This window comes from Stenella coeruleoalba (genome assembly GCF_951394435.1).
Source record: "Stenella coeruleoalba genome assembly, chromosome: 15".
Classification (NCBI taxonomy): Eukaryota; Metazoa; Chordata; class Mammalia; order Artiodactyla; family Delphinidae; genus Stenella; species Stenella coeruleoalba.
In genome coordinates this window covers 25,763,433-25,787,844 of record NC_137161.1, presented here as the reverse complement: position 1 = coordinate 25,787,844, position 24,412 = coordinate 25,763,433, and the positions used below count along the sequence as shown (strand labels likewise).

Sequence of the window (24,412 nt, the reverse complement as noted above, 5' to 3'; positions counted from 1 at the left end):
ATGGAACCAAGTCCCGATCCTCCGAGTTTGGTGAGGGGGCCAGGCTATGGGGGGCAGCCTGGGCGGGGTCCTTGGGCGGGAGTATCACCCTGAGGACAAGTCATGGGGCCTCTCTTGGCCTGAGGACCTGGAGCCATTGGCGGGAGGTTTGGGGGCGTGCTGCCCCCTTGTGCCCTTGCTTCCCTGCTACCCTCCTCATTCTGGCCCTCCCGCAGGAAACAATGAAGGGAGACACCAGACAGCTCAACGGAGAGGAGGACGCCAGCAGGAGGGAAGACTCCATCCTCACCAACGGGGGCTGCAGTGACCAGTCTTCCGACTCCAAGGACGCACCCTCGCCCCCAATCCTGGAGGCTATCAGCAGCCCGGACATCAGAGGTGGCAGAGGTGGAAGAGGTGGCCTGGCCTGTGGGGAGGACGGGTGGGCAGGCACTGGGGACCACAGCTGGCACACGAGCCTCCGAGCAGACTCAAGGCAGGTTGTGGGGCAAGAGCCTCATACCACGGCTCTGGGGAAGCTCCAGGGAAGGGAAGAGGATGGAGGCAGAGCCCCTGGCCTCCCTATTTTCCAGTCACCTCAGCTGGGACTCTGAGCAAGTGACCCCAAGGCGATGACCCTTGTTCTTTTCCTGACACGGGGGTGGTTGTGGCATAGACAGACTGAGGTTTTTCGCCCTTTTACAGGGGCACCCCTCTCCCCTAGCAGCTGGGCCTGTGATTTTTATGGGAAGAAATACGCTCGGGCAGGGAGCGTCTAAGGCTTGCTGCCAATCCCACCCTCTCCTCCCTTCCCCTATGCTGCTCCCAGATCAGATCCCTTGGGATCCTCCCCACTGAGATTTTCTGGCCCAGCTGATTCGGAAACCCCTGTATTGTCCCATCCTGCTATTGAGAACTCCTCAAATTGTGCTGTCCAATAGCACTTTCCAGAGGGTGAAAGTGTTCTATTTCTGCATTGTTCACTACAACAGCCAGGAGCCACGTGTGAGCACTTACTGTGGCTGCGATGGCAGGCACTGGAATGCTCATTTAAGTGGCGTTAGTGACCACTGACTGGGGCAGCACAGTTCTGGAAGGAACGTGTCAGGAGTACCACCAGTAGTGTTTCGGGTTCTATATTTCATGCAGGCCTTGGGTCCTGTTGCCTTACTGATACATTGAGAGGACTATGGGTCCCGAGGGGTTAGGAGTTAAGCCCTGAAGATGCCAGTGGGTTTAGGGAGACCCCAGGCCACAGTCCAGAGAAGAGACAGGACAGCCTGGCGGCTGCCCCTTCCTCAACAGACTTCGGTTCTTTCCTCCACAGGCCGCCGCTCAAGCTCACGACTGTCTAAGAGGGAGGTCTCCAGCCTGCTAAGTTATACTCAGGTACCCGCTCCACGCTCGCTTTTTGGGATTCGGGGGACTTCTCTTTGGTTTGCATCAAATAGGATACCTGAGGCCCACTTAAATTGGTACCCAGTAAATACTTGTTGAGTGAGGAATTTGAACATTGCTAGGCACACAGAAGACTTCCAGCAACCTCACTTAGGATGCCATTTGCTGCCGTGATTTGCCAAGTTTTTGAAATTATTTTTCTCTCAATCTGGATGATCAATTACATTGATAAATTCCTACTGTAGCAAGCTGTCCTTTTATTCCTGGAATGAGACCAACTTGCTCATGGTATGTTTTAAATTGGATGTACTTTAGCATCTATTCATGAGTAAAATGAATGTATGATTTATTTCTTGTAATAATATCTGTGTCCGGTTTGATAGCAAGATTGTATGGCCATGTGGCCTCAAGGATTTTTTTTTTTTCACGTTGGAAAGAATTTGCCTGGCTTGTTTTAGTGGATTTGCAACAATCACTGAAATATCTTTTACCACTTGTTGCAATATCAGTGTTTCTGCTTGATTAGTTTTTTCCAAGTTATAGTTTTTCCATGTTTTTTTCACTCTTGACATTATTTACGCCTTCTGTTTTCCTATTAATCATATTAGTTTTGTCCATTCGGTTACTTTTTCAAAGAACCAGTGTCAGGCATTGGGACAAAGTCATGGACAAAAGTTGTGGACCAATGAAAACCTACCCTCATACAGCTTCTCTTATCCTCATGGAGGACAACAAGTGGGCACCCATATGATGAGGAATGAGAGCTGTGTGGGGAACTGGGAAGGGACAGTGCTGGATCAGAGGCTCAGAACAGCTGTTTTAGCCTCTGAGCACTTCCTCTGTGCCCTGCCTTGGGCAAGCGTGCATTATTTGATTCTCATTATAAGCCTGTTGTTCCTTTATAAGGGAAGAACCATTGTACCAATTTTAAAGAGAGGAACGGACTCACTAGAGGCCTTAGTTGGCAAGTGAAAGTCAAGTTCTTAACACTCCGGCAAGACCTCGAGCCACTCACCACTGCTCTGGTTCTCATGCTCAGTTTTTGTTGGGTTTGGTGTGCAGCATGGGACATGCACTTGACACAGGATTGGCACCATTTCTTCTTGGTCACTGTAGCAAGAAGCATCTTCCTTGAGCCTGTGATTTCTCCCAGACACTGTTAATTGTGGAGATTACGTCTCCCTAGGTCTCCCTGCTGTGCACAGCGAGCTAGTCTAACCATGGTGTGGGCACGGAAGGCTTCACGATGCACTTCGCATTGACACCATTTCTTTGGTTTTCTAATTCCACCAAGGTTTCTCTTAAATTCATGATCATGTGGTAAGCCACTGCAAAATATCTTTTGAACAAAATGAGGTTGAAAATCTTTTTAAGTCACTCAGACCAATATTATGATTGTTTTCTATATGATTGGCTCTTCATTTTAAAACTATTTTGGTTATATGACATCCTAAAATTCATAATGTTTCATTTGTAAAGGATCTGACGGGTGATGGAGATGGCGAAGGGGAAGATGGAGACGGCTCCGACACTCCAGTGATGCCAAAACTCTTCCGTGAAACCAGGACTCGGCCAGAAAGCCCAGCTGTAAGTGCCAGCCCTAAGCCAAGGCACTTCAGCCACACGTCAGCCTGCGTTAAAAACCTGGTCCAGGGCCTCCCGGGGGGAACTTTGTTTTTGTTTTTTGCGGTACGCGGGCCTCTCACTGTGGTGGCCTCTCCCGTTGCGGAGCACAGGCTCCGGACGCGCAGGCTCAGCGGCCATGGCTCACGGGCCCAGCCGCTCCGCGGCATGTGGGATCCTCCCGGACCGGGGCACAGACCCGTGTCCCCTGCATCGGCAGGCGGACTCTCAACCACTGCACCACCAGGGAAGCCCCTGCCTGGGGGAACTTGGAACAAATGTTTTGAAATTGGAAAATGATAGCGAAGCTAATGAATTATCATTGTGAAGGTTTTCACATGGCAGTTCTCTACTTTTTTGGGAAGCACTCTAAGAAGTGCCCAAGGGTGACAGTTTGCAGGTGGATGATTCAACTGCCCGTTACCTTTGGGAGTCGCTTCTGTAGGTGGATCCTGTGACTTAAAATCTGGAAATGGGAAGGCAATTACTGCTCATGGTCACCCAGCCTGTTAGAAAGCAGGCTGACACTTGGTGACCATGGCAGGTGCAGTTGATAATCTCACCCATGTGATGTGTATCATCCCGTTTTTTTTACAGATGACAGAAGACGCCGGTAGTTTACTCAAGGTTAAACATTAACTCTTGTGTGCAGGATTTGAACACAGGTCTGCAACACCCGTGTTCATGCCATTTTTGAGAAGGAAGCATAAGGGCTTCTCATCCGTCTTGATGATCCAGTACCTTTGGGAGGAATGCAACAATAGTAATAATGCTTTTGGAAAAGAAAAGTGTTTGATTGAGAGTAAACTTGGATTTTATTTTTCAGTTCAATTTGCAGGTGCCAGTTTCAGCTGTGCCAGGCAGAGTGGGAACTGCTGTAGATGGTCAGGCAGCCCTGCCGGCCACCCTGATCCCTTATCCCACAGACTGGGGAGTTTCTGGGTGGGAAGTAACCAGTCCAGAATCCCTTCCTGCTAGACCACCTTGTTCACTTCTGTTGGCCTGAGGCTGCCTCCCAAGCCCAGTCCTCTGGGCCCCCTGTCTAAGACCCCAGCCTCCATTCACCAAAGGCCTCGTGCTTATCCTCTCTTGCTTCCAGGTCCGAACTCGAAATAACAACAGTACCTCCAGCCGGGAGAGGCACAGGCCCTCCCCACGTTCCACCCGAGGCCGGCAGGGCCGCAACCACGTGGAGGAGTCCCCCGTGGAATTCTCAGCTACCAGGGTTGGTTCCCCGGACACTCAGACCACTGCCCCCAGTCTCTAACTGGAAGATCTGCCCCTCTCACCACACCACGGAAAGTGGCCGCTGTTATAACCTGCTTCCTTTCTTCACACTTACCACCCTTTCAGGGTCTTACCTTTCCTTTCTCTCCCGGGTGCTGGGTAAGCTCTTCCTAAGCCTGATGACTTCTCTCCTGGCCCGATCCCTGGATGGAACCGTGGTGGGAATGCAAGAATTCCCTGTTGACTGGGTTCTTACTCCTCCTCGGAAAAAGCTCAAACCACTGATTCCAGAACTGTCTTGTCTCCTTAGTATCTTCAGTGACTCTCTTGAGGCAACCCCACGGGTTACAGCAACTCTCGACTCCTGTTGCAAAGCTGGGCACCAGGGAGCCCTCTCTGAGCATCACTTGTTATCCTGACTTGGTCCTTGATTCTGTCCTTGTCCTTAAGGAAGTTGCTTTCTCTCGCCACTTAAGGGACACTTACTTGTTCCTGGAAAACCATCCTTGGTGGTCTCTGTTTCATTAACTTACATCTTCACTCTGCTTCACTTCTGCTTGCTTGGGAAGCCATTGGGGGTACCACTGGTCTCTGGTCACCCACCTGGTCTGCTGTGGCCCAAGCCATGTGTCCTTTTGTCCACAGTCCCTGAGACGGCGGACAGGATCATCTGCAGGTGCGCCATGGCTGTCCCCTGCCAGCCCCTACCTCACTATTGACCTCACAGATGATGAAGTGGTGCCCCAGAGCAGCAGTACGCCCTATGCCCGCCTGGCCCAGGACAGCCAGCAGGAGAGCATGGAGTCACCGCAGGTGGACGCAGAGGGCAGAGATGCAGACAGCACTGAGTATCAGGTACCACTGGGGAAGGGCTGAATATAGGGAAAAGGGAACACTTACCCACAGGTGACTTACTACGGTTCTTGTCACTTTTATCATAATATTTGAATTCGCTCGCCAAGTACATTTTTCATATGCAACATGGTCCTTGCTGTATCCTTATCTCCTAGACATAACTCAAGCACCAGATTAGTTTACCATCGGATTACTGATTTTCTGAACATGACATCTTTGTACCTAGATATATATACCTTGTATATATAATTTATAATTCTGTTCATCATGTTTACATATACAATTGTTGATCTGCTTCTTTCCCTTATTAGGAACTGGAGTTGCCTCACTTTCATGTCTATAATCCATTGTATTGTGTAATCCATCTAGGGTTGTTCATAATTAACCAGTTGAGCTTGTTGGTTTCACTCAGGCTTTGCTACATACGCATGTGTATATGTATGTACACATATCATGTAGAAATCCTTTTTTCCATGTACATGACTTCAGAGTAGATCTTTTTTTAAAAATTAATTTATGTTTGGCTGCATTGAGTCTTCACTGATGCATGGGGGCTTTCTCTAGTTGCAGCGAGCGGGGGCCACGCTTTGCTGTGGTGCACAGACTTCTCACTGTTGTGGCCCCTCCCGTTGCGGAGCTTGGGCTCAAGGCACGCAGGCGTCAGTAGTTGTGACATATGGGTTCAGTAGTTGTGGCTCGCGGGCTCTAGAGTGCAGGCTCAGCAGCTGTGGCGCATGGTCCCAGTTGCTCCGCAGCATGTGGGATCATCCTGGACCAGGGCTCCAACCCGTGTCCCCTGCATTGGCAGGCAGACTCCCAACCACTGCGCCACCAGGGAAGTCCCAGAGTAGATCTTATAGATACATTTTAATAACCTGCATGATTCCATGGGCATCTCACCTTTTATGGCAAGTTTTTATGTGCAAGCGGCCAAATTTTTTTTTTTTTTTTGCATTTTAACGGCTTTGTAATATCCCATTTGATGGCCTGTGGTGGGAATATCCAGGTTTTTCACTCTCTTACTTCCTGTGAGTTTTCAGTTAATATCTTTCCAGATACTAGGTTACATGTTACAGGTTACATATTATAGATCCAATATAAAAAACCCCACGTTCCTGTCAAACAAGCAAGCCTGCCCACGCTCTGCCCCTTATTTTCAAGCCATTCTCACTGAATTTTCAACCAGGAAGTGTTGGAGGTAGGGAATTTCCTGAGGAACTCTGCCTGCACTTGCAGGAAGCCCTGTGTTAGACTCCGAGGCAGTTGCCGTTGGGGTCAGTGGGACAGGCAGGGTTTTTCCTTGGCCCAACTGGTCTGTCTTCATTGCGATTCCTTCATGTGGTTTTTCTTGCAGGATGGGAAAGAGTTTGGAATAGGGGATCTCGTGTGGGGAAAGATCAAGGGTTTCTCCTGGTGGCCTGCCATGGTGGTGTCCTGGAAGGCCACCTCCAAGCGTCAGGCAATGTCTGGCATGCGGTGGGTTCAGTGGTTTGGCGACGGCAAGTTCTCCGAGGTGAGTCCAGGGCAGGGTGAGCTTTCATGAGCTTACAGACCCACAGTGTTTTCCTTCCCTTCCTGTTACAGTTGCCTTTTAAGATAACGGCCTGCTTTCTGCAGATGGATGAGACTCTGACTCTGTGTGTCCAAAAGGAGGACAAAAACTTCCCTTGCTCATTGGCTCACACAGGCCCAGAGCTCTGGATCCATGGCCACCTGGGCTCTGTTGGTCCATTTCTCTGTGGCAGAGTCACCAGTATGAATTCTGAGGGGCAGAAGTGGCCACCTGGGAAGATACCCTCAAAGTATTCCAGTGGAGAAGCCTGGAAGAGACAGGAAGGGGTGTCTGACTCAGTCATTTAGTCCTAGGGGCAGAGTTATGGAAAAGTTCTTTGAGTGGTGATTTCAGTGTTTCTTGATTATTGATATTAGCCATTTAAAGCTCACCTTTTGTGTATATATATATATATATATATATATATTTTTAAATACTTTATTAAGATAAAAATTTGCTTTACAGTGCAGTGCATAGATCTTAAATGATCTATGATTCAATGAATTTTCGAAAATGTATGCACGTATGTAAACAATATCTCAACCCAAATATAGAACATTTCGACCTCTGCAGTACGTCCCCTGTACATACCATCCCCATAGGTGACCGCTGTTCTGATTTCTATCACTATAGACTAGTTTGGATTATACACAAACTTATGTAGATAATATAATATATACTGTTTTGTGTCTGGCTTCTTTTCATGTACATATATTTTTGAAAGTTGTCCTGTTGTAAAACTCATCTTTCTTTTTTTTGTTTTTTGCGGTACACGGGCCTCTCACTGCTGTGGCCTCTCCCATTGCGGAGCGCAGGCTCCGGACGCGCAGGCTCAGCGGCCATGGCTCACGGGCCCAGCCGCTCCGCGGCATGTGGGATCCTCCCGGACCGGGGCACGAACCCGTGTCCCCTGCATCAGCAGGCGGACTCTCAACCACTGCGCCACCAGGGAAGGCCAATACTCATCTTTCTTGATGAGAGTCTATGTTGGGGATGAATCAGGCTATTTTGATTCTTACACCTTTTTGAAGACACCTTCATAGACCTCCAGGTTTTGATTAGAATGCGGCAAACAATACTTTTCCTGTGATGTTGTCTTTAGCGCATCCCTCAATGTGTCCAGAGGTTAGGTGAGGAACAGCAGAACAAGTGGGCTGGGGTGGAGGCAGGTGTGGGAATGAAGGGCCAGCTAGTACATCTGTGGGACTTGGCCTCAAGTTGAGATTCTAGTTTTCCCATAAATTGGGCCATTTGCCATTAACACATTGAAGTTCTCAAAGGGCAAGAATAATATGACCTGGAGTATCCCTCATGGGGAGAGTCTGCATACAGAGGTCCTCCTTGGCCAGCAGAGGGAGCTGAAGGACAAATGTCCTGGGCCTGTGCTCTCCCTGAAGCATCTAATTGCAGGGCTATGACTTGTGTGCAATGAAATGAAAAAAAACATGGAGTGTTTGTAATTGCTTTGGCCCACTGAGACATGAAATGTGCTTAGCAAGACTTAGCAAGACTGCGTCTGATGCTAATATTTAAGATGCTGTTACGTTAGCATTATGGGATGGGATTGCAATATGGGGCCTGGTGCTTGGGCCGCTTGCTCTATTGAAGCAGTTTGGCATTGGGGTAGCACCTGCATTTCCATGCACAACCGTGTTGAATCCCAGTCCCTTCTCACCAGTAGCGGCAACACTCCTATGGGTGGTTGGGCTTAGAGATTGAGAGGGGAGCATGAGTGCCAGCACTGGGGAGAATGAAATGTCACATGTCTTGTCAGCTCTGAAACCTGAACGCCCAGTTTCATCTCATAACTGGCAACCCAAGTGGTTCACGCACGGCCTGGGGACTTGGGGATGAGACTTGTAGAAAATGGATCTTTAGCCCCAGTGGAATTCCTGTATCACCAATTCACGATTACTAAAAAGAGCGTCGTCTGTGCCAGGCACTGTTCTCTAAACACATCCGTTAGCTCAATTAATAAAAGGCTAAAGTAAGTAGACAGTAAATAGTAATCACAGCTATCTGTCATGCTCACGAAGGAGGAAAGAACATGTGCAAACCCCCTAAAATTGGAGCATCCGTGGTGAATTTCAAGACTGAGCTGCAAGGGGGTCACACCAGGGATCATGAAAGTCATTTGCTCTGAAAATATCTGTGAACCTGATCCCCAGGAATAAGCTCATGAGAAACCCAGGGCACCCGAGACACAGGCTGTAGGTGAATATTGATGATGGCTTTCTCTTCTAGATACCAGCAGATAAGTTGGTGGCCTTGGGGTTGTTCAGCCAGCACTTTAACCTGGCGACCTTCAATAAGCTGGTCTCTTACAGGAAGGCCATGTACCACGCTCTGGAGGTAACATGGTGGTGGGTGGCTAGGGCCTGGCCCCAAGACTGGGGTTAAAGCAAGAAACATACAGAAAGCCAACTCAGTGTGGCCAAGGATGGGTTGGAGGGGACTGGGGCAAGCAGGGAGGAAGGAGGTTGAAAGACAGTGGCCTGACAGGCCGTGCTGGGAAGGGAAGGAAGGGATTTGAATCTGCCCATGATTTCCCAGTGCTACCCCAGCTCCCCGCTGGTCTCCGTCTGAATTGCCCACTGAATGAGGAAGGAGGAGCCCTGGGAAGTAGGAGGCGCTGTTCGAACCAGTGAGCAAGCTTTTCCAGAGCTTGTGGTTCAAGGCCAAGAATGGGCAGCTGCTGCGGGTCAGCTGCTTCCTCCCCTTGTCCGTGGGATCCGTCAGGCTCTGTCCTTCCTCTACCTTGACTTGCAACTGAAAAGATCAGTGTCCTCTGTCCAGCATTTATGAGATAAGCTCTGTGCTTAATTAGACATGTAAGTCCTGGTGCTTCTGAAATAGGACTTAACACCTCCGCACCTTCATTAGGGAAATTAAACAAGAAACCTGGAGCTTTCTCAGAGGCCATGAGACAGTGCTGGCTGATGCTTCTCCTATAGCTAAAAGTGACGCAGCTAATTCTGACCCTCTACCCTCGAGAGAGAGCTGACCACTCCAGTTCCCTACAGGGAAGAGATCATATTTGGTGCCTGTGTGGGGAGACTTAACGCTCCCCCCATGGCCTGTCCCTGCACAGGGCGTTCCTCGCTGTCACATACCACAGCTCAGGACAGCTGTCTGGCTATGAAAGGGCCCAGTGTAAAGGGGAATGCAGGCCCCAGCAAGGGGCATCCCTGGGTGGGGCCAGGCAAGCACCCGCCCCTCCTGTTCATCAGATTCTCTCTCTGTCTCGGCAGAAAGCCAGGATGCGGGCTGGCAAAACCTTCCCCAGCAGCCCTGGAGACTCGCTGGAGGATCAGCTGAAGCCCATGTTGGAGTGGGCCCACGGGGGCTTTAAACCCACCGGGGTCGAGGGCCTCAAACCCAACAACAGGCAACCAGGTGGGAATGGCTCCCTGTGGCAGCATCCCTACTTCTGCTGGTGGGAGCACCCTGGGGAGATGCAGTCACCCCCTGCTGCCTCCCATCCCACCCCGGCTTTACAGCAGCCGGTCGGCCCTGGCTGGCTCCTTAGTTTAGTGAGTTTTTTCCAACAGCCTAGCCTTTTCTAGTTTCACTGGACACTTTCCTGCCAAAAGGTCAAGTACACATAACCGGGATTGAATCTGTTCTTTGTTTTTTATTTACTTTTTAATTGTTTTACATCTTTATTGGAGTATAATTGCTTTACAATGTTGTGTTAGTTTCTGCTGTATAACAAAGTGAATCAGCTATAATGTATACGTATATCCCCATATCCCTTCCCCCTTGCACCTCCCTGAGTCTGTTCTTAAAGCTTGAGTAAACAGAGTCAAGATGGAATCTTCACTAGCATCTTTTTTAAAAGGAAAAAATAATTAAGCTCTGCATATTGGAGAAAACTTGGAATGTGTTTTTAAAAAAACCCTACAAACACCCAAAATCTATAAGTCACCTCCATTCAGAAACGGGCATCGTCTATCCTCAACGTTGACCAGTATTGAATTTCCCCCATTATTAGGGATCTGTGGTTTCTTGTTGTCACTCTCCAGAAATCCAGGATTTGTCCTACAATCCTTATATTTAACGCAGTGTTTTCTGTTTTGTTTTGTCCCTCCCCGCCAAAAGTGGTTAATAAGTCGAAGGTTCGTCGTGCAGGCAGTAGGAACTTAGAAGCAAAGAAACACGGTATTCCCTCCCCATCTTTTGACTATGCACTCTTTTCTCTGCACTTCCTTTCAATTTCTTTGCATACACAGTGGTCACTGGAAAAGAATCAAATCTGTTAAAAGTCAACCTGAGCTCTTACCCCTGCCCCTTCACTCCAACCTTCACAGCTGCCCTTTAGGGCCATAGTTTTGGGTGTGCACGTCCTTCCAGCTCTTTCTGTACACTGGTTGGATTCCTGCTTTCCCTTTATTTCTCTATTTATCGTGTAAGCACTGTCAAATGTCATTTTCTCACTAAAGGGTCCTTATGATTTTTAACGGCTGTGTAATTTTCTCTCCTAGGGTCAGAGTCAAACTTAACCATGTCCCTTATGGATTATACTGTACAGGTTGAATAAAAATACAATGGAATTTATAGACATATAAACAGTAGCCACCTAATATAATTAAATGTTTTCTAGTAGCCACATTAAGAAGCTTAAAAAAAGAGTAAAATTAATATTCATCATACACTTAATCTATTTCCAACATTGTAGCATTTCCAACAGTCAGTATAAAAAAAATTAAGATATTTTACATGACCTTTTAACCCTATTTTCAATATCTCATTTTTGATGTGTCTTAGAACATCTCAATTTGGATTCTAAATTCTCATTAGAAATACTTGATGTCTATTTTCACAAATGTCCAACTTGTTCCAAATGAATTAGTTAATTGGATCAATTGCAGTTTTTAAATTCACATAGAAGTTAAATGTAGAATGCAGTTCCTCAGTCATACAAGTGACGTTGCCAGTTCTCAGTAGCTACATGTGGCTATCAGCTCATTGGGGATCATAGACAGTGTCAGGGTTTCATCTATAGACTGAGCTGTGTCTAATTGTCTTTGTGCTGGGTCTAGAGCATGTATTTTGCAACTACAGCTGTTGAAGACCCTGTACGTGGGTTAGCTACGTGAGGAGTTTTAAATTACATCCTCATGCAAATTTTCCATAGAGGGGCCTGAGACACCCAGGGTAGACTCATGTCATGGCCGGATGCAGCCGGCACCCAGGCATAGCAACTAGGGTCCTGTCCTCCCAGCACCCTCCTCCCACCCAGCCATGGCTGCCTTCTCCCCACCTTTCACAGAGAACAAGACACGAAGACGCACAGCTGACGACTCCGCCACTTCTGACTACTGCCCCCCAGCCAAGCGCCTCAAAACAAATTGTTATAACAATGGCAAAGACCGAGGAGAGGAGGACCAGAGTCGAGGTGATTGTGGGGCAAGGAGGCTGGGGGGCGGTCCATCCTCAAGTGGAGTGGGCAGGTAGTGACCACCCCGCAAGGGCGTAGATGATCAGTAAGAGGCTCCCCGACCTCATCTCACCCCTTCTTTTTTCTAAACAGAGCAAATGGCTTCAGATGTTTCCAACAACAAGAGCAATCTCGAAGGTAAGGCCCTATCCCTGGTTGGCTTCCCTGCCTGGGTAGTGCTCCCAGCCTGTGCTCCAGGCCTGCTGGTCTGCCCGGCGGAGGTCCACCCCCAACTCTGCGTTGACCTCAGGTCGAGGCGTGGACATCTTACTCAGATGCTACTTAGAATGAGTTGCCTGATTTTCACTGAGGCTGATTCCTAAGATCAGTGAGCAGGAAGTGTGCCTGGGGACAGAATGGAAATGAGGATGCTTGGGCCGGGAGAGCCCCAAACCTGAAACCATGATCTATGGCCTCGTGAGCCCCCTGAACAAGCACTGCAACTGGCTTTGGGGTGAAAGGCAGGCACGCTTCACCACTGTCACTCTCCAGCCAACTCTGGTTCTTTGCCCTGGCTGGGAATTCCGCTGGGATCGAAACTGCCCAGTACTCATCTAATGGAACTCGGAATGTGTGAGGACAGCTGTCTATTGCTTCCTCAGCCCGATGTCCTTTAGTCAACAAATAGTAAGTGGTTAGTCAGTGCTGGGTAGGAAAACAACAGAGCTGTTGACCCAGGGAGCCCCGATTGGAGCAGGCCCTTTTGATTCTGGGAACCTGGACCCATGATCCTCCTATCCCCCAAGACTCCTTCATCTGTCTGCTTCCTGGCAGGGGGTGCTTGGTATTTATTTTGCAGGCCCGGTCCACCTGGTCAGGGATGTAGATCAGTAAGACCTGCTGATGTGAAGGGACAGGATAGCCTATAGTAAAAGGACCCGGGCTCTGAAATTCCAGCCATGGCTCTGTGTAGGATTGGTCACGGGCAAGTCCTATCATGATGAGACAACAGGCAAACTGGCATCACCACAAATTCTCCAAAAGTCCCAGTCTGTAAAGAGTCTTTAAAGATTTTTCATACCAGACCCTCCAAGCTTGGTTCCTCTGCCGGCACAGCTGCTCCTTGTTCTGTTCTGTGGACACCACCCTGCCCCCCCACTTCTGGGTCAGACCTTTGCCCGTCTTGTGGGACCTTCTGCTTGGGGCTGTCGATTTAGCCTCTCCATCTGTGGAACGGAGATGGCAACTTTGAAGCACAGTCAAAGGAGCAAATGGTGGAGAATCTCTGGCATATTCCTAACGTGGAGTCAATGAGAACAAAGAGACACAAGGCTTCAGCAGCTGATCTTGGGGCTGTCATCGCCACAAGCTGCATCCCTGTCTTTCTTACAGATAGCTGTTTGTCCTGTGGTAGGAAAAACCCCGTGTCCTTCCACCCTCTCTTTGAGGGTGGACTCTGCCAGACATGCCGGGTAAGACCAATCCCCACCCTGGACTTTCCTGCCCCTTCCCTTCTTCTCAACTCCCCTGCACTTCCCTAGGATGAAGCACCTGCGTGTAGGCGGTCGGGAAGGCTCTAGTGGGGCCGACCGCCCCACCCTTCACTCCGAGGGGCGGTGCCCCGCAGACCCCAGCCAGCTGTCCCTGTAAAGAGCACCAGGCCGCCCATGACCTGTTCTGTGGCTGCGTTCTAGGGCCTCCGCCAGTGAGCAAGCGAGCGGGGCCTGGAGGTCCCTGGTCTCCGATTTCACAGGCATTTCTCTCTGGCTGCCAGGACCGGTTCCTTGAGCTGTTCTACATGTACGACGACGACGGCTACCAGTCCTACTGCACCGTGTGCTGTGAGGGCCGCGAGCTGCTCCTTTGCAGCAACACGAGCTGCTGCCGGTGAGCACGGGGACTGGAGCCTCGCTGACCTGGGGACGGGGCCCGGAGTCAGTATTATATCTGTGGGGGCCTGTCCTTGAAGTCTCTATGTCCCTGAAGTAGAACTGAGATGTAGGGATGGGTTTCAGAAAGGCAGGGAGCGGGCTAGAGAAGGATCCCCAGAGCTGCCTGTGGACTGAGGGTGCCCAGGTTTCCAGGGAGAGGTTGCTGTTCCTCACACACAGGGCCTTCCCGCCCATGGCGAAGGGCAACTGGGGGCCCGAGAGGGTTTCAGCCAGCACACGCCAGCTCCGTGGGGAGGGTGGGGTTCGCAGGAGAGCCGCCTGATGACGGGCACCCCTCCTCCCCGCTACCCGGCATAGGTGCTTCTGCGTGGAGTGCCTGGAGGTGCTGGTGGGCCCGGGCACGGCAGCGGACGCCAAGCTGCAGGAGCCCTGGAGCTGCTACATGTGCCTGCCCCAGCGCTGCCATGGCATCCTGCGGCGCCGCAAGGACTGGAGTGTGCGCCTGCAGGCCTTCTTCACCAGTGACCCGGGGCTCGACTACGTAAGCCTGGCACCCGCCCCAGTCCGTGGAGTTCACAGAAACAAAGCTCCGCTGTACAGAGGAGCGTCTGAGAGCCTCAGACTGGAGCCCCGGCTAATTGTCCCGTGTGCGCTTCCCAGGCAGCTCCAGTGTTCTTCCCTCCCCTCCTTCTTGGCTTCGCTTTTTCAAGGGCCTGCTGAAGAAATAGGAATGGAACTGAACCAACCTTAGTCTCAGTGGAACTGCAGAGGGGAGGGAAGCCTGTGACCTACTCCCAAGTCTTAGTGGGCATATATGGCTTTTCCTGGGCTGCAAGTTCATGGAGGAGCATGTGTCTTTTTGTGGGTGACTTTGCACCCGTGTCAGAGCCTCATCTGTTCCGTGTCTAAGGGTAGAAGGGTCATCTGTGCCAAAGCTCCCCAGGGCATCCCAGCGAAGAAAGGGCAGAGCTCAGGGCTTGTGTCCCTCAGAGGAAGGCCAGCCCTTCCTCCTCCCAGAGCTTGAGTCCCCCTCCCCATACCCACACCTTGACCTCCATGACCTCTTTATTTAACCTGGCAGGAAGCCCCAAAGTTATACCCTGCGATTCCCGCAAACCGAAGGCGACCCATTCGAGTCTTGTCCCTGTTTGACGGAATTGCGACAGGTGAGTTAGGAGTTCACCTGGGGATGCTCACCTGATCCAGGTGTCCATTCTCAGTGTCAAGAAAGACCCCTGGGAAGTACCTGTTGGTCACCTGTTCTGAGAAATCCACTGGCTCCTTGTTTCTCTCCTCAAACCTCTCCACCATTTCGCCCACCTGGTTCGCTTTTGGTCCTTTTTAAGGGCATGGATATTTTAGCCTCTGCATTTTATTTTTTCTTATGTACAGGAATTTTGGAAAATTATTTTCCGTTCCATAAGCATAGATATATTGGGGATTATTAATTGGGCAACTCTTCTCCTAACATCTCTAACCTCGTACCCTCCCGTTTCCTCTAGGTTTCCCGTGTATAGAATAACCATAGCCAACATGCATGTTTGCCCCGGGACACTTTGCCTGATTTAACTCATTTCATTGTCAGAACTGCCCTGTGATGCATTGTCAGGAACATTTCCCTTTTCCTAGAGCAGGAAGCAGTGAGAATGAGTTGCTCTGTACTTAGCATCACTTGTACTTCTATTTGTTCACCAGTGTCCGCCCGCCTGAAACACTGACAGCTTTTAAAGCTTTTTTTTTCTCAGCATGGTTTTGGAGAAGATACCCATTCACGTATCTGACTCTGCTGGGGTGGTAGATGGGGGGCCTTGGCTATGTGCCTGTCAGTTTTAATAAATGCTGCCAGTAGGCTATACCAGTTATATATACATATTTTCTTCCTGAAACTCCACAGAGGGCCTGGGGGGCCCAGTGTGCAGTTACGTAGGGTTAGACCCTGCCATCTGCAGGGGTCCACTTGAGGACTGCCATGGCCTTGCTGTGTCTGGTCTGAGTTCTGGAGATGGCCTAGAGTCACTGAAAGGAGGGACCCTCGGCTGGACAACCCTGATGTCTTTTCTCTCCCCCTCGACCCCCCCCCCAAACAGGGTACTTGGTCCTCAAAGAATTGGGCATCAAAGTGGAGAAATATGTCGCCTCCGAAGTATGTGAAGAGTCCATCGCCGTTGGAACTGTTAAGCATGAGGGCAATATCAAATATGTGAACGACGTCAGGAATATCACAAAGAAAAATGTGAGGGCAGCCCCCCTCTTCCTCCACTCCCTGAGTCCCCCACGTCCTCACAGCCACGTTGCCACCTTCTCCATGCCCGGGGTTGTGGCAGAAGAGAAGGTTTGGTTCCATCAAGCTGCACTGTTAGACCCGCAACTTGGAAATCATTCAGAATGATTTAGATCTTAGCGTATCCTGAGCATTTGGTTTTCTTGGGTCAAAAGTAGAGTTGGGAGACTGAAATCACCAAGCAAGACCTAGAAGTGGGTTTTCTTCTAGCTGGTTACCTGGAACCCAGGCTGTTCATCTCTCCATCCTCACCCCTATCCCGGACTGTTTTTCTCTTGCAGATTGAAGAATGGGGCCCCTTTGACTTGGTGATTGGTGGAAGCCCATGCAATGATCTCTCAAATGTGAACCCTGCCAGGAAAGGCCTGTATGGTGAGCATCCCTTCTTTCCCGCGGTCCCAAGAGACCCTGTGTTCCCTGAGTGCTGGTCCAGGAGGAGTGGGCTGAGAAGGAGCTGTTAGCTTCTGGCCAAACTTACCTGTTGTCTCTGTTCATGCCTCATAGTGACTCCCCAGTCCCCAGAGATACAAATGAGTACCGCAGTGCTGATGCCTGTCATTGCAGAGGGTGGCAGGGAGAAGGGACAGTAAGGCATCAGCCTTAGCTAGTCATCGGGAACCCATTGGCCTCAGTATGGAGGGGTGAGCTGAATGGTTTGAACCTGGCTCTGCCGTTTTCTTTTGTGGGCTCAGAGGGCACAGGCCGGCTCTTCTTTGAGTTCTACCACCTGCTGAATTACACACGCCCCAAGGAGGGTGAAGACCGGCCTTTCTTCTGGATGTTTGAGAATGTGGTGGCCATGAAGGTTGGCGACAAGCGGGACATCTCTCGGTTCCTGGAGGTGAGGGGACCCGGGGTCTTGATTGTCAAGATAACATGAGCATGAAGGCCCTGCTGGCAATGGGGGTGTAGGGTATTTCCAGTGTTGGGAATGATTTCCGGGTTCCCCATGGAGGGCATGGCTAGGTCTGAGTAATGGAATGGAGTCGGTTGGTTCTCTTTGGTACTTGGAAAACATTTGATCTCTCACCTCACCCCAAACCCACTGAAGTCAGATGATGAAACCATCACCTACTTTTGGAGGCATCATGAAGGAGATTTTTTACTCTAGAGAGTTTTTTTTTTTTCTTCTCACCCTTGTTCCCAGAAACTCTGCATTAGGGACCATGGGCAAGTTAATTATTTACCGTTTAATATGCATCAAGCATTGTGGTAAATACTTTATGTACATACTTATTTCCCCCCAACGTTAGAGCTAAAGTTCTGCTAGTGAGGTTATAGAACTGGCTGGTCAGTTCCCTCATGCCCTGTGAACCTGACCAATCAGTGGCAGAAGTCAGCTTTTGCCGACACTGCACTTCCATAACAAGGACCTCAACCTGCTGGATTTCAGTTTTGAGTTGCTTTCACCACTGTACACAGTACACTCTGTAATAACATGGCGTGCCCCAGTGGATACTTTCTCCTATAACCTGCCGGTCTGATCTGGTCTCTTTCCCCACCATTAATTTGGGGGCACTAGCTATGTCCTTCAGTCAGATTCTTGAGGGGAATTGGTCTGTCCCTTGCCTGACAGGAACCATGCCTCCTCCACAGCCAGGGGACTGCCATGTCACCTGTCTGCCGCCTGCATTCTGCCATGGGCTCCCAGCAGCTGCCCTTCTCTCTCCCTGCAGTGTAATCCAGTGATGATTGATGCCATCAAAGTGTCTGCTGCTCACAGAGCCCGATACTTCTGGGGCAACCTGCCCGGGATGAACAGGTAACAAGGGGCTCCGAGTGGGGCAGGTAACAGCCAAGTTAAATATAACTAACGGTATGAGCCATTAACCATCGACTCTTATGAGAGAGACACATTGGAACCTTGTAGAAAGAGCTGGCTCTGCTGAGAAAAGGCCTCACCCTCTGCTTCAGACCAACCCCTTCAACCATAGGGTTATGGTTGAAGGCTGTTAGGCTGTACACCAAGTGTACCTGAGAATCTCAGGTCAGGATTCCTCAGTACGTTTATTTCTGCTCTGCCTAGGGACCTGGTGCTTAAAAGTGCCATGTGTTGGAGCAGCTTCTTCCCAGCAAGGGATGCTGACGTTTCTACACCCCACCTCTCCTCCCAGTTACGGTCCATTGGGAAATGAACTTAATCTCCCCGCCCCTGAGAGGAAGTGATCCCTGGACCAGGCCTGTGGTGACCAATCAGGTGGCAGAGCTGAGATAACAATTGGTAGCCCAAAGCCTGTCTCCCTTGGATTTTCTTGACTGAGATCTTTCCCCAACTTTTCATTAGTCCTTTCATGCTGAGAGCCACAAGGCAAGTGGCTTGGCTGTGGGTTAACTGTCTCCTTTATGTGGCTTCACGGAGGCCAACCTTCTAATTAAGATACCAAATGTGATGGTAATATAACTTGCAAATGAGTTAGCTTCAAAAAAATTCTTCTTTAAAAGGGAGTGTTGGAAACATAACTTTCAGACATTTAGCAAAGTGTGGACAGAGGTCAGAAGGTACTGGAATAGCTTGGGATTTCTGTTGGGTGTCTTATATTTTCATTATCAGCCCATCAGATGGTGCAATGTTCATGTGTGGAATGAACTCCGCTTATTCACTCCGTTCCTGAGCTGTCACCCTGCCAGACACTTCTGTCCCTGCTGCCAGTTCCGTGGTGACTAGATGTCAGTCTTGGCTCTCACAGAGCCAGTGAGGGAGGCGTAGAGAAGACAAATGATTTCAGGGTCAGGATTGGAGGGGGCACTGGAAGAGTTGATGGGGAGGCTTCTCATCGAGCAGGACCCAAAGTGATGGAGTGGAGACATGCAGTTGAGAGCAGAAGGGAGAGGATCAGGGAGGCCAGTGACGGGCATTCGCAGAGCAGCTTGGAGAACGGTGTTCCAGGGGTGGGGAGTGGGTGTGGAGTGGGTGTGAGAGGAGGGCTGAGAACTCCGAAGTATGGGCCAAATTATGTGAGGCTTGTAGTCATGGCAACACATATTTACTTTGACCCAGGAGTGCACGTGAGATTTTAAGCGGATGAGATGAGTTGTGTCTCTGGTTCTCAGGGTTTCTGGTGGAAGACTAGACTATCACGTGGTGAATGCAGAAGTGGGGAGGCAGCTGAGGTGTTGTTCAGAGGAGGAGGGCTCTGACTTTGATTACTGTGTTGTGCTCAAGAGGTACCATCCACATGCACTGAACACAATGAGAGCAGTGGCTCCAGGAGGGTGTCCTGTGGGATTACAGGGAGGGATCAGATTCTAGATAATGGGATTTGCTGAGCACTATCTGAGCTGGGATGAGAAGTGAACTGCTACAGGTGGGCTGTGCAGGATCCATGACTCGGCCAGCGTCAACCCCGGGTCACAGACCCAAATCCAGCCTTTAGACCAAACATCTTGGTTGTTAAGATTTCAGTCCTAGAATCAACAGAAGGTAGAGCAGGGCTGTGAGCCCTTAGCTCCCCTGGGTCCATGGAAGAGTTGGGAATGGAGAGAGGGTGAGGTCAGCGAGGCATTATTCTGTGTTCGATGGCCCCTCTTGCGGGCACCATATCCAATCTTACGTCTGATTTCTTTTTGGCCCTGGAGTTCCTCACACAGGGATGCTGTGGCGTTCATCAACTCTGTGCATTCAGACCTTTTGCTGGTTTTCTGGTCTGGACCTGCTTAACCACTTCATTTTCTGAAGTTCTATCCATTCTCCTTCTCAAGCATCTGTTTTCCTCTCTCTGCTTTTGCAGGTTTCAGTGGTGACAGTTACAAGGGGGAATTAATTGTAGTCCTTTTGTGAACCACCTTTTGTCTTCACTTGGACCCATTATTAAAGCCTCCTGAGGCTGCACTCCAGCAATAAGCAAGCAATCATGGGTTTGATGTGCTAGTTGGAGTGAGGAGACCCACAAAGACCTAATCCAAGCTCCTGAGGCCCAGAGAGGTGGCAGAACTTGTTCAAGGTCATTCACTCAGCCAGTGAGCCGTGGGGCTGAGACTGAGGCATCTCCTGCCTCCTCCAACAATGTGCTTCCCCATCCTGCTCCCCTCAGTGAAGGAGCTTTGACTACTGTTAACATTTGGGAAGGAGGAGCATTCACTCCTGGACATTGGGCTCCCCGCCCCCCGGCCGCCATCAAGGGGCTAGTCTGTCCCTGGCTCAGCACACAGGCTCGTGCTCATGCCAGGGCCATTTTTATCATGTATTTGTAGCAAAGTTCACTGCCAGAGCACATTTTGCAGCTTGGGCTCTCACTCCCACCTTGGGAGGCACCTAGCCAAGGCCCCTTTCCAGGGGGTAGGAAGTAATGGGTTTTGGATGTTCTCAGGCCTGTGATAGCATCAAAGAATGATAAACTCGAGCTGCAGGACTGCCTGGAGTTCAATAGGACAGCAAAGGTAAGATGTGCTCTGTGCCTGGCCCACTGGGAAATGCACTTGGTGATCTCTAATCGGGACTTGACCTTGGTGTCCAATTTGTTCCTGCCCCTCCCCCCACGTGACTCCCTGGTGCTGGGCTTCTTTCCCCACATAATTGTTCTATCCTGTCTTCAAGTACAGCGTAGGAGAGGTTCTTGATAAACAAATCACTATGAGAAAAGGCAAGTAGACTTTCCGATTGTGAAGGCACACTCCGCAGAGACTCAGCTCATCCTCCCAGTGAGAAATGAGTACACTTTTGCAGGAAAAAAAAAAAAAAATCTATGGTTAAGTCATGGATAATTCTATTAAGATCTCCATAAACTTACTTTTCAATGTTTCCATTAAGCTAAGCTCCATTCATTCAAACCCTGGTTGACTATCCTCTACAGTCTGGGTGGACTTTTAATTTTGCTTAATCTTGCTTGATCAATAACTCTGTTTTCTTGGCCCCCATGTGATCTCATTTGTGGTCATTTGTTGTTTATCTCTTGTTCTCTCTGAGGCTGGTCCCTCCTGTTCATTAACTTCTTGGTGTTTGTGGGAAGCACAGAGTGTTCTTGTCCTTCCAACTTTCCTTTTCTCATTCCCTCTCAGAGCCCGGCCCTGACACTCTCTCTCTGCCACCCACCCTCCCTCCTCCTTCCCTTACCTGCTTCTGAGCCTTGACCCAGAACCCTTCATTCTGTGCTCACTCCATGATGTCGTTTTGTTCTCCAGTTAAAGAAAGTACAGACAATAACCACCAAGTCGAACTCGATCAGACAGGGGAAAAACCAACTTTTCCCTGTTGTCATGAATGGCAAAGAAGATGTTTTGTGGTGCACTGAGCTAGAAAGGTGAGCAAGGCTGTACGTGCAAAGGGGAATCAAGCAGATAGAGAGAAAGGGGAAGAAAACATGGTTAAGGCCAGCAGTGCGAATGGGCAAGTGCTTGCCTTAATTCCACATGGTCTCAGTGACCTTCTATGTTAGCAGGGCTGGGAGTAACCTTTTCAGTTAGTGCTTATTTCCTAGCAGAAATGGCAAAAGGGTTGTGGTGGTGAGGAATCCAGAACATGAGGTCGTGAGACGGCACATCTGTCTATGTTGGCTGTGTTGCCCTGGCATTTGCCCGCCCCACCATGCTGGGACACTAGGATGCATGAGGCTCCAGCTACAGGACACCCCGCCGACATGCCGTTGCTCTTTCTCAGGATTCCTCCTGCCAAGTCGCTTGTTCTAAGCTGATTCCTCCTTAGCCACAGTCTGTCTTCTCCCTTATCCATTTATTTGACTAAGTTGGTAGTGTGTCTATTTTGATTCAGGGAACCAGCTCTGAGATTTCATTTCTCCTGTTCTGTATTTAATTTTTTTTCTCTCACTCCTTTTGTTTTATTTTGTTATTGTGATTAGAATGCAGTAAGGGCTACGAGTATTCCTCTTTACATTTTTGGCTGTGTTTTGTGGTTATTTGATAAGAATATTTACATTCCAGATATGTTAGTTCTACAACTGGATTTATTTCTTGGTTTAATTTGTGGTATTAGATTGGAAACCTGGGAAAGAATGAGGTCCCGTGTATCTGTAGCCTCTTCCCAGGCCTGTGGTAGAGTTCCATGCAGGAGGCTGTTGGTATATTGGGTTGCCATCTACCGTTAAGTCCAGCTTGGCCCTTGATCCAGCAGTTTGCTTTGAAGAAGGAAACAAAGTGCAGGATGCCTCAGTTTACTCACAGTAAATTATCTGAGCATCTGATGATTGGAAACAGGTCCATGATGTGAGTGTCCTTATTCCTTACTAAGGCAATTTGCCTAACTTCTGTCCTTGTGTGGTTTGAAAAGAGGTCTGTTTCTGGCTGCTGGCTGGCTGGCCATCTTGGCATTCATTCATTTGAGAAAGGTCCACTGAGCACCATCTATGTGCCAGGAGCATCGTGCCAGTCAGTGTAGGGGCGTGCACAAGACAGGTGCCCTCAGAGAGGGACCATGCCCTCATGACAGTCATTTGTGCTGAAGAACTGGTGGGCCTGACCTCTGGGGCTCAAGAGAGGGCTCATGTGAAGGCCTGGTGGGCCTGGTGGAAGGGACGGGTCAAAGGGCAGGAAGAGCAGCGCCACGTTGGCTGCCGAGGCGAGGATCTCCCAGAGGCGTTAAGCACGCTGGAGGGGGCACATCTGACTCCCTGTGTTTTCACTGTGGTGCCCCCCTCCCCACCCCCAGGATCTTCGGCTTTCCCGTACACTACACAGATGTGTCCAACATGGGCCGTGTTGCCCGCCAGAAGCTGCTCGGGAGGTCCTGGAGTGTACCTGTCATCCGACACCTCTTCGCCCCCTTGAAGGACTACTTTGCCTGTGAATAGTACCCCAGGCACCAGGGCGTGTGGGCAGAGCCACGACCCAGGAGGTGCATCCAGGCTCTGCCCTTCCCAGCTCAGCTGTGTGGGGTCGGGCCGAGTACCTCGTCGGGAGCAGAGCTGCCTTGTCCCCTCCTGGCAGGGGGACCCCGAGGTGCCATCTCCTTGTGCACAATTCAGACCTGGCCGCTCGGAGCGGCCAGACACGGTGCTCATTTTGTCTTCTAAAATTTTAAAACTTGAAATAGGTAGTAAGATGGCTTTTTTTTCCCTCCTGGGCTTACCGCTCAGAGAAACGATGGCTAAGATACCAAAACCACAGTGCCGACAGCTCTCCGATACTCAGGTTAATGCTGAAAAATCACCCAAGACAGTTACTGCAAGACTTTAATTTTTTAAATGTCTGCAGCTCCTTGTTTCCAGGAGTGTGTGGCAGTAGACATGTAGCTAAGGGACCTTTTAAGGGCCTAGGATGGTTTCTTCTAGGGCTAGCAGAAGAGGACATGATGTCCATGTCTGTCTTGAATTTTCCCCGGCACGTTCCCCTGGCCTCAGTATAAAGGGCTGGGATCCGGGGCCCATTTAGAGTATTTTCCACAAGGATGGTGATTTCAGCCGGGATGACATCATCATCACTTTCAGGGCTATTTTTTTTCCCCATAAACCCAAGGGCAGGGCTACCCTTAGCTAAATCCCTCCCAGTGACTGCAATACAACGCTCTGGAAGCTCAGGAAGGGGTGGGCTGGGTTATAAGCTGCCATGTATTGTGTAGACAGGTATGGCTTCTCACTGTCTTCCCCCCTTCCCCGTGTGAGGGGGGAGAAGGAGAAGGCTTAGGTAAGACGCCCCCCACCCGTCCCCCCACCCTCCAGACTACTACGCAGGCACAGGTCCCCAGATTAGAAGTATGACACCCCAATTCCTTAGGCTTCTCTAAACTCAGCAGTGACAGCCAGGGGCAGAAGCACATTCCTCGCACTTTCCCCTCATCTAAGAGACTGCAGGGGGAAAACTGCAATAAAAGCTCGACCCTCCCTCCAGAGATTTTAAAGTCCTTTTTTATTCCATGATAAATCGATAAATCGTTTTTAGGGGGAGTGGGAGGTTGGACAAGCTGCATTTCAGAAATGCTGTCGTAATGGTTTTTAACACCTTTTACTCTTCTTACTGGTGCTATTTTGTAGACTAAGGAACAATGTTGACAGGTTTTGTGGGAGGTTTTTTATACACTTTTTTTTTTAAATCTCAGACATCTATTTTTGTTTTAACATTTTCATAATTTTTTTTTTTTTGTAACTGGAGCCATGTAACAAAGTATGGGGAAAAATTGTGCCTTGTTTCAACAGTTTTGCTAATTTTTAGGCTGAAAGATGACAGATGCCTAGAGTTTACCTTATGTTGAATTAAAATCAGTATTTCTCTAACAGTCTGGTGTCCCTTTTGTTCTTTTGCAGGTCAGATGGGTGGGGTATGTGAGGGCCTGGTTAAAG

The 24,412-nt window shown here is 49.6% G+C and overlaps 2 protein-coding genes across 14 annotated transcripts in view; both read left to right on the top strand.

Annotated features, from left to right (window-relative positions):
* DNMT3B (DNA methyltransferase 3 beta) lies at positions 1–23,814 on the top strand (the record flags this gene model as incomplete). Of its 13 annotated transcripts, none has more annotated exons than XM_079943990.1 (22): positions 1–30; positions 216–378; positions 1,307–1,368; positions 2,857–2,964; positions 4,100–4,225; positions 4,873–5,082; positions 6,437–6,595; positions 8,879–8,986; positions 9,886–10,030; positions 11,907–12,032; positions 12,168–12,212; positions 13,407–13,486; positions 13,789–13,901; positions 14,264–14,447; positions 14,988–15,072; positions 15,994–16,139; positions 16,469–16,559; positions 16,880–17,028; positions 17,864–17,949; positions 20,495–20,564; positions 21,306–21,424; positions 22,786–23,814. In XM_079943990.1, 22 exons carry the CDS (start codon positions 1–3, stop codon positions 22,925–22,927), a joined length of 2,547 nt encoding a protein of 848 aa, XP_079800116.1. In that variant the 3' UTR covers positions 22,928–23,814. The 13 variants fall into 13 exon arrangements, with proteins under 13 accessions (XP_079800116.1, XP_079800122.1, XP_079800114.1 ...); XM_079943985.1 differs by lacking the exon at positions 1–30 and adding an exon at positions 10,736–10,795 and having other exon boundaries at positions 189–378; XM_079943993.1 differs by lacking the exons at positions 1–30; positions 4,100–4,225 and adding an exon at positions 10,736–10,795 and having other exon boundaries at positions 189–378.
* Positions 20,546–24,412, top strand: part of MAPRE1 (microtubule associated protein RP/EB family member 1) — a 44,428-nt gene continuing 40,561 nt past the window's right edge. Inside the window, exon 1 of the mRNA XM_079944000.1 lies at positions 20,546–20,564. The gene's annotated coding sequence lies outside the window, so the exon portion shown is untranslated. The remainder of the gene's footprint in view (positions 20,565–24,412) is intronic.